At 38.1% G+C, this 16,429-nt stretch overlaps 1 protein-coding gene across 1 annotated transcript; it reads left to right on the forward strand.

The window, feature by feature from the left end:
- Positions 1-141: 141 nt before the first annotated feature.
- Positions 142-16,371, forward strand: LOC135468032 (mitotic spindle assembly checkpoint protein MAD1-like). Its single transcript, XM_064746044.1, is given in 18 exon segments — positions 142-256; positions 3,018-3,207; positions 4,105-4,262; positions 4,565-4,747; positions 5,053-5,177; positions 5,641-5,722; positions 6,037-6,167; positions 6,542-6,656; positions 7,053-7,102; positions 7,583-7,669; positions 8,056-8,200; positions 8,342-8,487; positions 8,490-8,536; positions 9,201-9,285; positions 9,849-9,939; positions 12,777-12,996; positions 14,098-14,288; positions 14,944-16,371. Coding segments are annotated over 17 exon segments (2,202 nt in total). The 5' UTR covers positions 142-256; the 3' UTR covers positions 15,100-16,371.
- Positions 16,372-16,429: the final 58 nt, after the last annotated feature.

Here is a 16,429-nt window from a genome sequence, read left to right on the forward strand (position 1 = left end):
TCATATTTCCCCAGCATGAATTATTTGAATTTGCCAACGTTTAATCACTTGAATTTCTTACAGGAATGAGAAAATAATGCTAAATATAACAAAGTGTTGATTGAAAACGAAAAAGTAGCTAAGAGAGTATTACTTGAAAATGATGGCGGACAGTTTAACTTGAAAAATGTTCTTCACGCCAAGAGCGTCCTATATTTCAACGTAACATCGCGATGACCTTATTAGCTTTGAACTGGTGACGGTAAGGAATCTTAAGGTAATGCATATTAACGAACAGAATTAACCTGGATTAAGATTTGTCTGAAGTATATCAGTCTGACCCAGAGTCAAAGAGTGAAAAGCATTGCGAGGAGTCCAATAGTCGTCACCTAAACAAACGGAGACAGACGTCGTGCTGGGTGTAAATTAGCTTAGTCTTTCCTCGGACTTGTACAGTTAATGGTACTGCCTTTGCTTATCATTGGTCTGCATCTGTGTATCTGCTTGTTGTGAAAAATCAGTTTTTAGTGAAACTGATGACCAAGACAAACAGCTAGCGCTAGCCAAAGGTGGCTCTCTTTACCTGCGTAGCATCATAGCTATAGCAGCAGCCAATGGTAAACAGCACACCGTTTCTTGCCGAGTCAGATAAATCTTTTCTAAATGATTTCAGCGATCCAAAAGGTGTGCTACCTCTTAGCTCGCCCACACTCGCAAAATTAGTACGTGCCTCAATGCAAGGCATTTTGCAGAACAGAGTGGGCTGTTAAATCCATTGCAAAATGGCTGCACCCACCAATCTAAAGTGTGCATGAAAGAGACCACTCTGCGAGTGTGAAGTAAAAATGTTGTTGAAATCAGCAGAAATATTTCCTTCTCGCTCATCAAAATAACTTTGTGCTGTCATGGAAAGTCGGGTGTATTTAAATCCCAGAACTGAGACGCCAAAAGATAAGGAAATCAACCTAGCAAGACAAGACCACGCAACCAGTCTTAAATGAATTTAACAATGATTTCGGCAGTCATCATGGATGTAGAATAGAAAGAACAATTTGTCCATTCATTCGAGGGAGAAAAATTAGTTTTAAAGGCTCCAGTCAAGGCTGGCGGGCACTCATCTGCTTTATTATCCATGTTTTCTGCCCCTGGCCACAGATGCAATCCGGATTTTGGATGCACCCGATACGTCACACATGCACAGCACAATTTTGGTGAGACAGGTTTTCTTCATATAGCTACTCTGAAATTGATTGAAACTTGCCAGAGTCCTTGAAAAGACCCATCTCTTCTCGGTTCACTCCAGAAATTACGCCGTTTTAGAGTGTTTTTCACGGCCAACTTCATTCTACAAAGTGTCTTACAGAAGGGACCTACAGTGTTTTCGAATTCAACGCTGAAACATTTAGACAGGTAAATATCAAAAGTTGTTGAAAGTAGACCTCAAAGTTTGATTTAATTTAACTAGTGCAACATCCCACATACATTCCACTTGGTAAATTCACCTCACGGTCATTGCTAAAGCAGCAGCCATTTTGCCTTCACCACAGTTATAGATCTTGAAAAAGTTATGGTTCCTGCATGGCACATGTACATTAAACCTGAAAAGAAGAGCCTAATGACTGCCATGTTTAGAAATGGTTTGCCATGTCGTGAATGGTGTACTATTACTGAATGGAATATGCCTTGGATGTTGCTTGAGTCCGCGAGCCGAAAGGTAAGAGCCAAAGTTGACACCGGTTTTTGACTGCAGCCCAAAGAAAGGGCCAAATAAAAGACTTATCAGACAGCACGTGAAACAGCGTATGGTTTACCATTGGCTTCTGCTGTGGCTATGATACTACGCCAGCCAAGAAGCCACCTTTGGCTAGTGCAAACTGGTCATCCGTATAAACTACTTTTTCATAACAAGCAGATACACAGATGCAGACCAATGACAAGCAAAGGCAGTACCATTAACCTTTATGAATATGACATGAGTATACTTATGTCTCACAGGGTAAAACACAACATCACTTATTTATTTGATTGGTGTTTTACATCGTACTCAAGAATATTTCACTTATACGACGGGCCAGCATTATGGTGAGAGGAAACCAGGTAGAACCCTGGGGAAAACCCTCGATCGACTGCAGGTTGCTGGCAGACCTCCCAAATAACGGCTAGAAAAGAAGCCAGCATGAGCTGGACTTGAACTCACAGCGACCGCATTGGTGAGAGGCTCGGGGGTCATTACGTTTTGCTAGCGTGCTAACCAACTGAGCCACAGGGGCCCCTGAGACCGAATGTAATATGTATATCTATAATTTATGTTTCAGGCAAATAAAGTGACCCATTATCTGCAATGAGACCCTATATATAGTAGCTGAAACAGTAAGAAATGAATTTGTTTGCCCGTGTTTTTGCCTGTGGTATATATTTCTCCATTCTTTATTTGTACCATGCTTTGAACAGTGTCCGACAAGGAAGTCCTACATGCATGCTAGGGGGCCTCTGTGGCTGAGGAGGTTAGCATGTAAGCGTGGTGCAATGACCTAGGAGCCTCTCTCGTGGTCGAGAAAACCTTGCCTATCTGTGTTAGTTTGCGAGAGCCCTCACCCTGTCATGTGCGTGTGTGCGTGAACTCGCAGGTGTCATGAAATGTCAACTCAGCTTATAATATTGTGATAAGTCTGACGGCATGCCAAGCTCTAGTCAGAAGTCGCTCCTTTTTCCAAACACCCTTGCTAACGCTAAGTTACCCACCTTATCTTCTTGTTTCACTTACATCCAGGCATTAATACTCCTTTCCTCATCCACACTTAGTTACTTACCTGGTAAGTTCAATTTGAACAATATTTTGAGGAACAAAGTCTTTAACACCTCTTCTTGGTTCATGCTTTCACCTGTACCTGCCATTGTGTACACACAGACTGCTTATGTCACATGTGTCATACACACTGAATGTCTTAATTATTTTAAATTGTGCAACTTTTGACTAGAGCTGCAGCTTGTGAGTGGTAAGATGTATTCCAAAATTCCATGATGTTCTGTCATTGCAGATGGCAGGCTTCCCGAGTGATGATACAACCTCCTTGAACCTGAAGAGAGACTTTGACACATTTCTGTCAGGCAGGGCAAGGAAGCCATCAAACCTGAGTAATCGTGGTCTACACTTCAGCTTGAATGAGCTGGATGCAAGTAGTTTGCCCAAGGAGCAGTATTCCTCCATGTCCATGCAGTCATTACTAGGTTAGTAACACGCAGATACATGTGTTTATTTCTGATTGCTGTTCATATCTTCTTGTAGGAGGTGACCATGCATAGTGGATTATAAATGAGTGCTATTTCATGTGATACATCTAACTCTAAACATTATTTTAAGCTTTGAGAAAAATTATAGAAAATCTGTTGTTTTTTTTAAAGCAAGTTCTCAAGGTTCCACATGAAGGTTGATTTGTTTACAGCTATATGAATGACATATTGGGTGGCTTAGTATTATTTGGAATAAAATTGTTGCATCTGCCAGATAAACGCTTCTTTCATATTTAAGAGTGTAATGCAAAGGTGCTGAACCTTTTCATACATATAACCAATTTGACCATTGACTCGGAAGACACAAAAAGAAAAAGTTTCATTACATGTACACTGTATGTCATAGCTAATGAATTCATGTCATTAAAAATGTAAGTTGAGTTTGTTTGATTTTCCTGGGTACCAGATGAATGAACCAGCACTGCTGTCAAGTCATTGTTTTACAAGCAACAGGTTGAAAGCAGCAACACCATTTAGACATATGGTGGATTTAAATTTTCACATTTACTTCATTTATCAACCCATCAGCTTGTTTCTTCAACCTTTTTTTCACATGTTTTAAAGTGTTTATTTGAGCATATTCTGAAGGTATGTACTTCGCTGTAGACTGTTAAAATTATACTTTTTGTGAAGCCCTGAAACTGGCTAATCTAGATGACTGAATGTCTCCAAAATCATATTTCAGATTTGCATTACGGATGTGCTCTTTCACATGCAAAATGATTGAGGAATTCCGGTAGTATTGAACATGTTCATTTGCATTTTCTACTGATCTCTTTTTTCATCTCTCTGTGGTGTGCTTCTCTATTTTGCCACATTGTTTTGTGATTTCAGAACACGACAGAAAGGAGAAAATGAGAGAATCAGAAATTATTTCATCAAAGACTCACATTGCTGAGCTCGAATCTAAAATCGCCAAACTGGAGACATCAAATAAAAAAGCCAGGATTGAATTTGAAAGAGATATAGGAACGATCAAACACAAGTCTCAGGTATCTGGCCAGATTTAGGAGTTGCCATATATCTGTAACAAGTACTAGTAGGGTAATAATTTGATCAGTGGATATGAGTTATTGTTGAATACATTTTTGATTCATTTGTCTTTAATAACCAGTTGTGTATTGTTAAGCTCTGAAGCATACAACATCTACTGAAGAGGATTGCTCTTTGCTTTAACACATAGATTTCCTCTGAAAGTCCTGGTCATTTGTTTTTAGTTATAGAATTCATGGCTACTTCATTTTGACCATGTGTACATAAAGTGTACTCTACTTGTTGATTTAATTGTTTTCAGGTAGAGATTGCCAAGTTGAGAGAATACAAAGAGAAGTGGCAGTATTTGATGGATCGGGAGGAGGAGGCACGCGGACAGCTGGCTGAAGCTAGGAAGGAGGTGGAGGCTTGTAAGACTAGCTATGAACAAAAGATATCTACACTACAACGAGACAAGCTTCAGCTTGAGGAAGATTTACATCAGGTGCCTCTTTTTAACGTGAATATTTCCATTTTTAAGCATTTACATGAAGTTTTTTGAAGCTTGTCATTTTATTACCACATGTCTTCAAGATGCAGTTTTATAAGTTTGCAAATACTGATATACATTCATATACACGTGTGCAGAGAGCCTTTAGATTTTTGGACTAACAACAGTGATAATAAATTTGCTTTGTTTGCAGAGAGGGTAACTGATACAATATGGCTAGTCTTGTCACGCATTTGACACAAGGAGATATTTTTAAGATTGTATTTTTCATTTTTTCATCTCTTTAATAATCATTTCAGAGTCACGAGGCTATGCGGGTGAAGGTGATGGAGATGAAAAATGAACTGTGGAGACAGAAGACAGAGCTAGAGATCTGTAAGAATGAACTGGAGGAGACCAATGCCCAACTTAAACTGCAGCTTAAGTAGGTGACCATTCTGACATTTATCACGCTCTTTAAATGCTATTTCAGGCATTCTCACCCTTTGGTCCAAATTTTAATATTGCCATTATATTGGCAGTCATATTGCTTATGCAGGACACAAAATTATCTCTAGTTCGATCGTTTGAGGCCAATGAAATTTTGGTTGGGCCGGTTACTGGTCTGTGATGTACCTGTTAACTCAGTGAATAGTGATTGTACCTACGTCAGTGAACAAACAAACATCTAAGAAAAGGCCTACACTATGTTCTATACATTTATATTAAAACAAATATTGGAAAAGTATGATCATGTTTTCCTTTATTAAGCTAACAGACCAACTAATATCGAGGAAGAACAGTAGATCTCAAAGGGCACTGGTTCTTTGTGACAGTGACATTTTGTAGTTAATTTCTGCCCCAGTCATATATTGTACTCAGTATAGTTGTGCTGTGTAATGTTCCAGGCGTTCCACAGAAATAACCACACAGATGAAGGAGCTAGAAGAATACAAGTTGAGGACTCTTGATGCGGAATCCAAGAAAAGGGTAAAGTTGACATTGATTGAGTGATAAGTTACACTTCATGCTGCTGCAATTAAAATTCATATAATATTAATGCACTAGCTCATTCTTGCTTCATGTCATCAGATCATGGCTTGTTCAGCCCTTGTGCTAGGTACCAACTGTCCCTTGCCAGTGGAGTTGTGTGTTTCAACTTAGCTGTGAATAAAAACAGATACATGCAGGTAGAAAAAATGAACATACAAAAATGAACGTGGCCATTGTCATATGATATGAAGGAAATATTCATAAGTGTGGTGTTAACACCAGAACTAAAGTTGTTTTTTTTTTATTTACAGGAACTTGAACAAAAACTTCAAAAGTTTGAAGATGATTCTGTCTTAGTGAAAAGTATGAAAAGCCAGTTGTCAAGAGTACCTGAATTGGAGAAGGAAGTTCACTCCCTTACTGAGAAGTGTGAGTTCTTAAAGTGAGTATTCTTAGTCTATCATTGCCATTTGCCACACACCACAGGAAGTCTGTGGCTTTCTCACGTGTCACTAGTTAGTCAAAACCAAGCAAATTCTACAACTGCCCTAGCTCCTTGCTGTTGGCAGTTGCCACATGTGAGACAATTTAACTTTTTTTTCCCCACACAAATTGGCTATAAAAATCGCCTGTTGTGTGCTGAGCTTAATGTTTCTGTACCTTTTCCACAAAGGTGATTTTTGGGTAAACGAAGTGATCATGTTTACACTGGGGACACCTATTAAAGACAATTTTCTTTTGTTTTCATAAAAGAGTTGATGTTGTGGGGGAAAGAATGTGTTGTGTGAACATGTGCTGATGTAATTATGCCATCAGGGAAACAGAGGAGAATGTAACCTTGCTGAAGGAGCAGATGGAGGGGCTGCAGTCCCGTCTACATAGGGCTGACCAGAGATGTGCAGAACTGGACAGGCTACAGGTGGAGAATGAGGTCAGTGTTCAAGGCACTGAGTTAAAGCAAGCAAGGAGGTCACTCCAACTTTTGTTTCTTACAAGAGCTGCTGTTAATTATAAATTCATAAAGGTAATTAATTGATCTGTTGAGTTTGTGAACTCAGCAAACTGTTTGGTGAAATTTAGGGACCCATTTTATGAAGGAATTATAACCGGCACATGACATAATGTACATGACAAGGCATACATGTAGCAAAGACATACGTCAGCATGGTAAATACACTTGACTCAACTTTATGGCAGCTTTGTAATAAGAAGTATTAACTTTCCAAATTTAGACACGTTATTCGTAAAATATATGACCATGTTATGTGAGACTTGTACATGCAGGTTGTCAAAGATGCTTATTTTGTTCATCAATGTATCATTTCAGATGTTGAAGAAGAAAATTAAGAAATGGGAACTGAGCGATTCTGAGCAAATGTAAGGATTTGCTCAAATACTTGTGATGTTATATAATCAAGGTTCAGAGAAGACATTTATTCAGTGATGACTTGATTATAAGAGGAACTCTTCTTAGACACAAACTTTCTAGAGAACTGCATGCCCTTATTTTATTGATTTCTTTTATACGTGTTTTGCACTGTACTCAAGAATATTTCACTTACATGTATATGGCATCGGCCTGTGTTATGGCCATCAGCAGGCTGCTGGAAGACCTTCCCATGTACAGCTGGAGAGGAAGCCAGCATGAGTTGGACTTGAATTCACAGCATTGGTGAGAAGCTCCTGGGTCGTTGTGCTGCTCTAGCACACTAACCACTAGGCGAGTCCCCACACATCCTTATTCCAATATGTGACATAGGCTTATGCAAAAAAGAAAAAAAAAATTAAGTACAGTATTTACATTTGTTAACCATTTGCTTAGCCTTTAATCTATCAAAATATACTGATAATTTTCAGGTCACCAGTGGAGATGAAGAGGAGGCTAGCAGAGTCACAAAAGAGCCATTTACTCTTACTGGAGACTCGGGGACAGCTTCAGTCCAAGTCAGTACCCTTTGCGCAGTACAGTGTACATTTTATAAGAGGCATAAATGATTATTAAGATTGTCTCAGTTTAACATTGTCAGTGCCAACTGATGTACAAAGTAAATACTCACATATCGTTTTCCCAGTTAAAAGTGACGGTATTGATATGTAAAAATTGATAGGAAACATATAAGAAACAGAAAATCGGTGCCAAACACAAGCAATTTTGGAAATAAGCAGTAAGTATCTATTCCTTGAAAGGAATCATCTGAAAGAGGAATAGATGATGCACATATTTTTGTTGTTTGTGGTTTTTTATTGTTTCATTTTACTGGGTTTTTGTGGGGTGTTTTTTTCTTTGTAACATCCTACCACATCTTTTTTTATGTTTCCTTTTTTGGCAGGATATGTTCATTGGAAGATGAGCTGAGGACAAAAGAGGAACAGCATCGCTCAGACAACAGCTCCCTCTTTCAGAAAACTTGTCGCTCACAACAACAGGATGATCTCATCAGGAGATTACAGAAGAAACTTCTCCTTATTTCCAAGGTATTATACTTTGTTGAGGTGCAAACATTTTTCTAATTTTACTGTCTGAAAAGCTCAAATAATGATGGCTTGAAACTTCAAACGATCAAGAGATGGTTGGAAATGTTGATATAAATGTAAAGTGTATTGTTGTATGTGTAGGAAAGAGATGCATTAAAGCGGATCCTGGACTCTTATGAAAGTGAGATGACTGTGAATTTAGATTCTCACACTGGCAGTCGACAGCAGCAGATGGACGAGGTGATACTTGGGTATCAAAGACAGATAGAGCAATATGAGGGGGATCTACAGAGAACAGGGGAACAGTTAACACAGGAAAAAACCAGAGCTCAGCAGGTAAATGGTATAGGTGTCACAGTCAGATAGAAGACTTTAGGAAGGGGAATCAAGGGAGTAACTAACTTAGAAGAAAACCAGAGCTCAGCAGGTAAATGGTATAGATGTACCAGTCAGGTAGGACACTTAAAGGGAGGGGAATCAAGGGAGTAACTAACTCAGAAGAAAACAGAGCTCAGCAGGTAATTGGCACAGGTGTGTCATTGACACGTAGAACCTTAGTTTGCAAGAAAATTGACCTCAACAGGTAACCAAGTGATTGAAGTATATCAGAGACAGAAAGGGGCTGTCTGGCAAGGCCTACAGTGAGATTTAGGAGGATTTGTTACAAAATGATACAAAGATATTGTACAACCCACTAAACAATATGTGAGTAAATACATATTACACGTTTTGTATGCTTAGGTAAAGGTGATGTATGAAATATTATACAATTAACGGGGTGAATATACCAAGTAGAAAGGTCAGAGATACATCCATACAACCTGGTAAGATGAATAACGGTTTCAGAAAACAGTAGAGTGATTGAAGACAGTTCATGACATTCATACATGAAGACTGCATTAAAGCACATTTTCTCAAATGTTGTTCCACTTTTGTAACATTATAAATACAGTACTTATTTAGTATAGTATAAAGTATTCTATGTATGATATGCTTTCAGCTGGAGCAAAGACTAAAGAGCTGACATGTAGTTCATCACATAGTCAAGCAGATGAGGCCACAGTAAAGACCATCAGAGAACTGAGGTCAGTGTGAATATTGTATCTCAAAACTAGACCCAAGATTGGTTTCATTTTTTCCAGCTAAGCTTTTAGAATTATAGATCTGTACTCTTAAAAAAATAGATGTTAATTTTTGGAATAGCAGTCCAGTCCAGCCTAACAATCCCGACATGTAGTTTCAAATGATGTTTGTATGTTGGCCGATCCAGAGTACCCTTTACCTCGTTAAAAGTTGTGGTCTTAACATCTTCCTTATTTATGGAAAAGATAACATGAGGTCAGAAATACTTGAGCCATATTAAAGAAAGCCCTAATATGGAGATTTTCAGCTTTGGCATGCTTAGGACAGCACAGCCAAAACAACTAATCAGCCTATCGTAGAGCTACTCTATCACCCAAAAAACTTTTTGGATGATAATATAAGGATAAATGACAGAATTTCTGATGTTAGAAAGGTAACAAATTGTCAAGTATATTGACAGTCATACAATCACTTTTCTGTAGTATTTTCATCTTAAACACGTCTAAATGCTAATGATAAACAAGTATCAAGTTTGATGGAAATTGATCAATTTTGTTGCGTTTAGAGTGACAATAGCTGAACTGGAGAGCAAATTGGAGACGGTGGAGGAACAGAAATTTGTCTTGGAGTCACGAATTGAACAGCGCCATTTACAGGTAACTGGCAGACTTAGGTTAATCCAGTAATATGCTGCATTTGCAAAACTGACCACTACATTATAAGTGAAAACTTGTTTAGCATCGCGTTTAGAAACCATCAGCGAAATAAATTAATTGAATGGTTTTTCGTGTCATACTGAAAAATGTTTCTCTTTTTATGGCAGTGAAGTTTATCGAAAGAGACATCTGGAAGAATGCCCTCCTCTTGGACATGTGCTTGCAATTATGTCAAATCCAGTGACTCAGGGTTCCAACACGGTTTGGAAGTCAGGAAATGGTTGTGAATTTTATTTATGACTGTTAAGGCCTTGAGTTAGCATTGGTTAGCATGCTAGCGCAGCGTATTGACCCAGGAGTCTCTCACCAGTGTGGTCGCTGTGAGTTCAAGTCCAGCTCATGCTGGCTTCCTCTCCGGCTGCAAGTGGGAAGGTCTTGAGTTCACCGTAAAACACCAATCAAATAAATAAATAAATAAATCAAGGCCTTGAACTGGTTTGGAATTTTGGTTCACGGTTTGGAAAAATCAAATATGGGTCTTGAATATTATTTACAGTCCCTTTCGTAAATATTTCATGGATACATATCTGCAAAGGGATAATTTTAAACAAAAGTGACTTACGCGTTATAAGTTAAAACAACAACATCGGTTGACAACAAAACTGTCCACACTGTCGTGAATGAAATGCATGGTCAGGGCCTAATCCAGCCCTTCTCAGAGTCCCATTACCAGACGCTGCCGTTCCCCTGAAGTGCCCTTTGCGTCAAAAAAATAAATAAATAAATAAAATCTACTAAGACTATCTACTTAGTCGCTGGGCTTGGGCTAGTCATTCGTCACATTAGTTTTGGCGAATATAATTTCTGTGCAGCGAAAGCAAATTGGAGTTCCTTCACCAGAGTGGCGAAAGCAATGAATGCCTTTCAACTTGTTTAGGTTTAAAGTTCGTAAATTTACTCAAATTTAATGTTGGATCCAGAATCAAGAAGGAATATTGACTTCAGTGTGCAAGAACTTGGTTATGAAAACAACGAAATTTTTAAAAGGCATTTAAAATCGGAAATATATGCCCTGAAGCAGCTGACGAAGATTGGACTGGCGATAATTCAATTAGCGTTCAGATTATGCGGGCCGAGAATTACTTTTAATTTACTTTCAAAAAAAGAAAAAAATGCCGACCGACTTCAAAAAACAGGGTTTGTTACCAACAACAAGCAACTTTTTAATGATGGTCTAGGGTAGCTATGATACAATGTGATGTCAGATGCAAATGTCAGATGCACATGTCATCCAGGATGGCAGAGTTCTCCACATATCAGTAAATACAAGCCATCCAAAGACTGAATTTTCAGGCTAGGTACGTGTTGTGGTGTGCACGTGGGGTGGAGGTCAACCGTAGGAACCGAGGCCCTGAAAAATTTATGAGAATCGAAATATTCAACAATGAGGTGCCCTTCACCCCCTGCCCTTCTGAGGCCAGATTATGCCCTGGGGGAGCATTTTCATGTGCAGTTTTAATTTAGTCAGAAATAATTTAGAAGAACCATGGATGATTATTCACCAAAGTTTGTGTAGAAAATTAGTTGATAAAGACATAAATGTGAATGTGTCTTTAACTGTTTTATTGTTTGGTTTCTTGACTAAAGCAAATTGTGTGAGAGTTGCAGCAGAATTGAAACGTAAAAAGCTTAAAACTATGAACAAAACTGTTCAGTAAAATAAAACAAAACTTTGCAACTTGTAACTGACACATGCCCTGTAAATTTTTAATGTTACTTCTGAGAAATAGTATGTTTTTTTTCTAGGCATTTTCTCTAGTCATGTCAAAGTTGGTGGCAAATTATTTCTTTGTATCTGATCCGATTTCATTCCATTAAAAATGACTTGAGAGAAAACAAATGTGGACTCTGTGATTTTTATAAGTGCTTTTAATTGTAATTATAAGTATGCTCTAAACAGCAGACAGGAGACTTCAACATAGGGGTTTTGGATCCTTTTATTTTCAGACCATAGGTGGACAGAAACTTACCACTGGTTGACGTTTTCTTAGATTTCTGTCTTCTTCCACCCATACGACTGCAATAATTTTGAATGTAGCATAAACAATCAGTCAGTCATGCTTTATACCTGGCCCCAAATTTGTGACAAACTTAAATTTTAGTCCCAAGAAAAAAGAAAGTGCATACTAGATATGGTCAAAATGTAATGACCATATGGGTTTGTCAACCATATTTATTTTCACAGACTCTGTGGTTGATGGTAACATTCATTCAGTTCCCCCTTATACATCATGTTACTGTTGCAGGTTTACAATGCTAAAGAGATAGCAATTAAACAATCTTTCAGTGTTAATTATGGGTTTGGAATTCTGAACTTTAGGTTTGGAAAGGGTTTGGAAATGGTTTTGAATTTTATTATCTTTTTTGGGTGGGAACCCTGGTGACTTTTTACAACAGAAGGCATTTTCTAAGCAATTGTACATGTAATTTTATATCACTTTGATATCATAGTTGCATTTGTGTTACAAGTTGCAATAGTACACTGTATACCCTAATTCCTCAACCTTTTAACGTATAAAAAACCAACTTTCAGTGGAATTTGTGGACATTTTTTGGAGATTTAATTTTGGAGACAAAACTACATTGGTTGGATAGGCCAATTCCAGGGCTTCACAAAAGGTATAACCTTAACAGTCTACAAAGTACAATGCCTTGAGAATGAGCTTGAAAAAAACACTTTGCACACATATGAAAAGGTTGAAGAGTTCCAGAAAATAGACTTTGTTTTTTTTTTTTGTTGTTTTTGTACCTTGTACTGTCTGTCTTGTGCTTTTTAGGGTGATTTTGATCCAATGAACACAAAGGTGGTTCATTTCCGCATGAACCCAGCAGCTGTGGCTCAGAAACAGCGGGCAGAGGAGCTGAAAACAGTGAAGGAGGAGAACATCAAATTAAAAGAGAGGGTGAAGATACTGGAGGAGACAGGGGGCCAAGTACAGGATCTGACCATGGTGGTGGACAAGAATGTCCAGGACAAACAGGGCCTTAGTGTGGAGGGTGAGTAATAGGGGTCAGTAACTAGGGTGTGTGAGGTGGAGTAAGGCTGTGGGAGAGGGTGAAGCTACTGGAGGAGTTAGGGGGCCAAGTACAGGATTTGACTATGGTGGTGGACAAGAATGTCCAGGACAAACAGGGCCGTAGTGTGGAGGGTGAGTAACAGAGGGCAGTAACTAGGGTAATTGTGTGAGGTGGAGTTAGGCTATGGGAGAGTCTGAAGCTACTGGAGGAGTCAGGGGGGCAAGGACAGGATCAGACCATGGTGGTGGACAAGAACTTCAAGGACAAACAGGGCCTTAGTGTGGAGGGTGACAAAGTAACAGAGGGTGAGTAACAGAGGCTAGGGTGTGGAGGTTGAATAACAAGGATGTTTTGAATGGGACATACTCTCCTCATGCAGAGGGCCCTAGTCTTCCTTCAACTACCTCTGCTAAAAGAGCTCACAAATCTGAGCCAGATGGCTAATTAACATAATCCAGAATGACCAGTGGAAATGACCATTACATCTCAAGCTGTAATATATTGTAGTAAAGTTACTGTGACTGAACAAAGTGCGAAGGCTTTTGCCAAATCTGTTCATGGTGATCAGATTTTAAGCATGAAGACTATTTATGGTTCAGTTGTGAGTGAACAGTGACGCGAAGTATTGCTGAAGTACATGTAGTTTGTATTTCATTATAAATGCAAGATTCTTAGATCTCAAATAGTGATGTAAATATTAAAAAAGACTCACCTTTACACCGACGAATGAAAATTTGTACTCGTTTGCCATGGTATTTTCCTTGTTCATTGTTCACACCGATTACTTCACTTTGCACTTATGTCAGGAAAACAGGTGTCTTTCAACAGAGCATGAAATCGATGGGTTTGAATGGTCTGTAATGGAGAGTAAGTGGGACAGTAAGTGAGATGTTAATGTAATGTTAGAATAGTGGAGATATCGTACGTTAAAAGTCACTGATGTTAGAGAGGGATATTTCTTTTTCTCTGTTTTGGGGACATCAACCACATAATCACAGAGCTAAGGTATAACAGGTATAAAAAAAAAATTCTACATTCCAGATCTGTTCCAGTCTTGATGGTTCATTTTTTGTGTTCCAGAATTGAAAGCCCAGTTGTCGTCAGCAGAGTTGAAGACAAAACGTCTGATGGAAGCTTTCAAGGAGAAAAGTCAACAACTAAGGGAGATAATTTATGAAGTTGTGGGGTACAAAATTGACATGTGCAACACAAATCAGTACAGGCTAACAAACCGATATGCTGAGTCACCCAATGACTGGTTGCTCTTCATGGTGAGTCAGAAGCAAGTGTTTAAACGGTTAGTGAGTGGGACAGTGTCAGAGGGACCTGTCGCTCTGCCTGACAGAATTACTACATGTACAGTAAATGACATAAAATTTCACCCATGACTGGTTCTGAAAGTTTTTTTGAGATATTCTCAGGTTTGTTTGAAAGGTAGGATGATATCCTACTGGAAGTAGTCAGAAGTAATATTTTATAAGATTTCTTCACTGCTAAAAAAACAACTTTCTTAGGCAAAATTTTAGGTCATTTACCACATATGCATAAAAATGCATATAGGATATTTACTGAAAAGTACATTTAAAAAAAAATAACAAAGATTTCATCGGTTCTTATAGATTCTGGATTTATCTCACTTTAGGAGCACTTGTAGTGAATTGGTCATCTATACATCCATTGGGTTAATATTTTTACTAAGGTAGTAACTGATTAGATTATTCTCTCATGATGATGTTCTTCGATAAAAAGCTACTTCACAGATGCTTCTTTTCAGCTGTGCTAGATTCCTCTTTCCGTGTTGTCTACAATGTTGACCCCAAACCTGGCGTGCAAAATATTCTGACTTGGTCAGTCAAAGTTTATGCCTAAATCCTGTGCATAAGAAAAGCTGTAATAATTGGTTTAATGTTTGCTGTTCTCTTTCAGCAAAGTAGCTCTGGAGAAGTGCAGATGTTAGAGACAGAATACTCCTGCACATTAAAGAGCCTGATGGAAGTATACTTGGAGAAGCAGGATAGCATACCTGGGTTACTTAGTGCTATAACATTGGAACTGCTTTCACAACAGACCATGAAACAGTAACGCAACTCCCATGATTATCTCCTCAGATCACCAATACATGCAGACCGTGTATATCCAGTGTTGGATGGCTGTATTTTTGAAGTTGCTTATAGGACTGGTAAATTTGTGTGAGGTTTGCTCTGAAATAATTCAAATGAAAAACTTACATTTTTTATGCCTTTTTTGATATTTTGGATAGATCTGCTCTTTTGAAGATACATTTACCACATCTGGTAAAAATGGACAACACTTAGTTTACGAACTTTGGCACTTTTGCGGCATAATTACCTGACAGGATGGAAAGATAGAAAATTTGATATTTCCATAGCATTGGTGTAATCTGTTCATCTCTAGTCAGCACTTCTCAAGGTTTTAGTTCCATAAATTTGCTTGACATTGAATTAACCTTGCAGAAGCAACATGTACATTCTTAAATATTAACATTATCAAGCAGCATTTGAACCTTGGAGTGGTATACTAGAGGTATAAAGCAATCATTGATCAATAGGGCAAAGGACTACTGGAAATCTAAAGATAACTTATTCAGCTTAACCTTCTAAATTCTTCACTCTAAAACCAGAGATGCAAATGTAAACTGATAAAGAAAAGCATGATATCTGTAAATTGGCCGTTTGATCTTCTGAGTTCTCATATCAGTGAAAGCCGTTTGATTCCATCTGGCAGTATACACATGTACTATATTTTCTTTTCACTTGGAATTATAAATAGAGGTATTATATAATGTTGTGCATCATACATTCTGTATCTTCTAATCCACTTCTAGCTTTAATACATATGCACAAGCTTTGAATTTCATTTAGTCATTTAATTTGAGAGATTATATATGTGTAGCAGTGTGCATGTACAGTGCAATCAGCATTGAGGCAAGTCAAGCTCAGTTCCACATTTATTTACTTTCATCTTGGGCATAAAAATCAAGACCTTGTATCAAAAGTATTCCTATTTAATATTTGATTTGCATTTAATAATGATTGCATTTATCCTATGTAACACCACATTGAATTCAAGGCCATACATGTACATGGATGTAATGCATGTCATTATGTGTAGTCTCTGAAATGCTGGGTGTTGGCACGCCTCTCCACAGTTCTTGCAAAGCTTAATGCCTGTCAGTTTGTCCTAATGCATGGAATAGGTTTTTTCCAGCTTGTTTTACTGCTTGTTTATATCATGCAGTGATGTAAATATTTACTATACAATGTCTCTTATATCTGGATATACATTGTATCAGTATGTCCACAGCAGACCATGGTATTAATTTAGCCTGTGATAAAGGGCATCAGTTTACTTTGTCAAATAAACAAATGTAAAAAAAAAATCCCTTAATCAA

The sequence above is a fragment of the Liolophura sinensis genome, chromosome 1 (assembly GCF_032854445.1).
Source record: "Liolophura sinensis isolate JHLJ2023 chromosome 1, CUHK_Ljap_v2, whole genome shotgun sequence".
Lineage (NCBI taxonomy): Eukaryota > Metazoa > Mollusca > Polyplacophora > Chitonida > Chitonidae > Liolophura > Liolophura sinensis.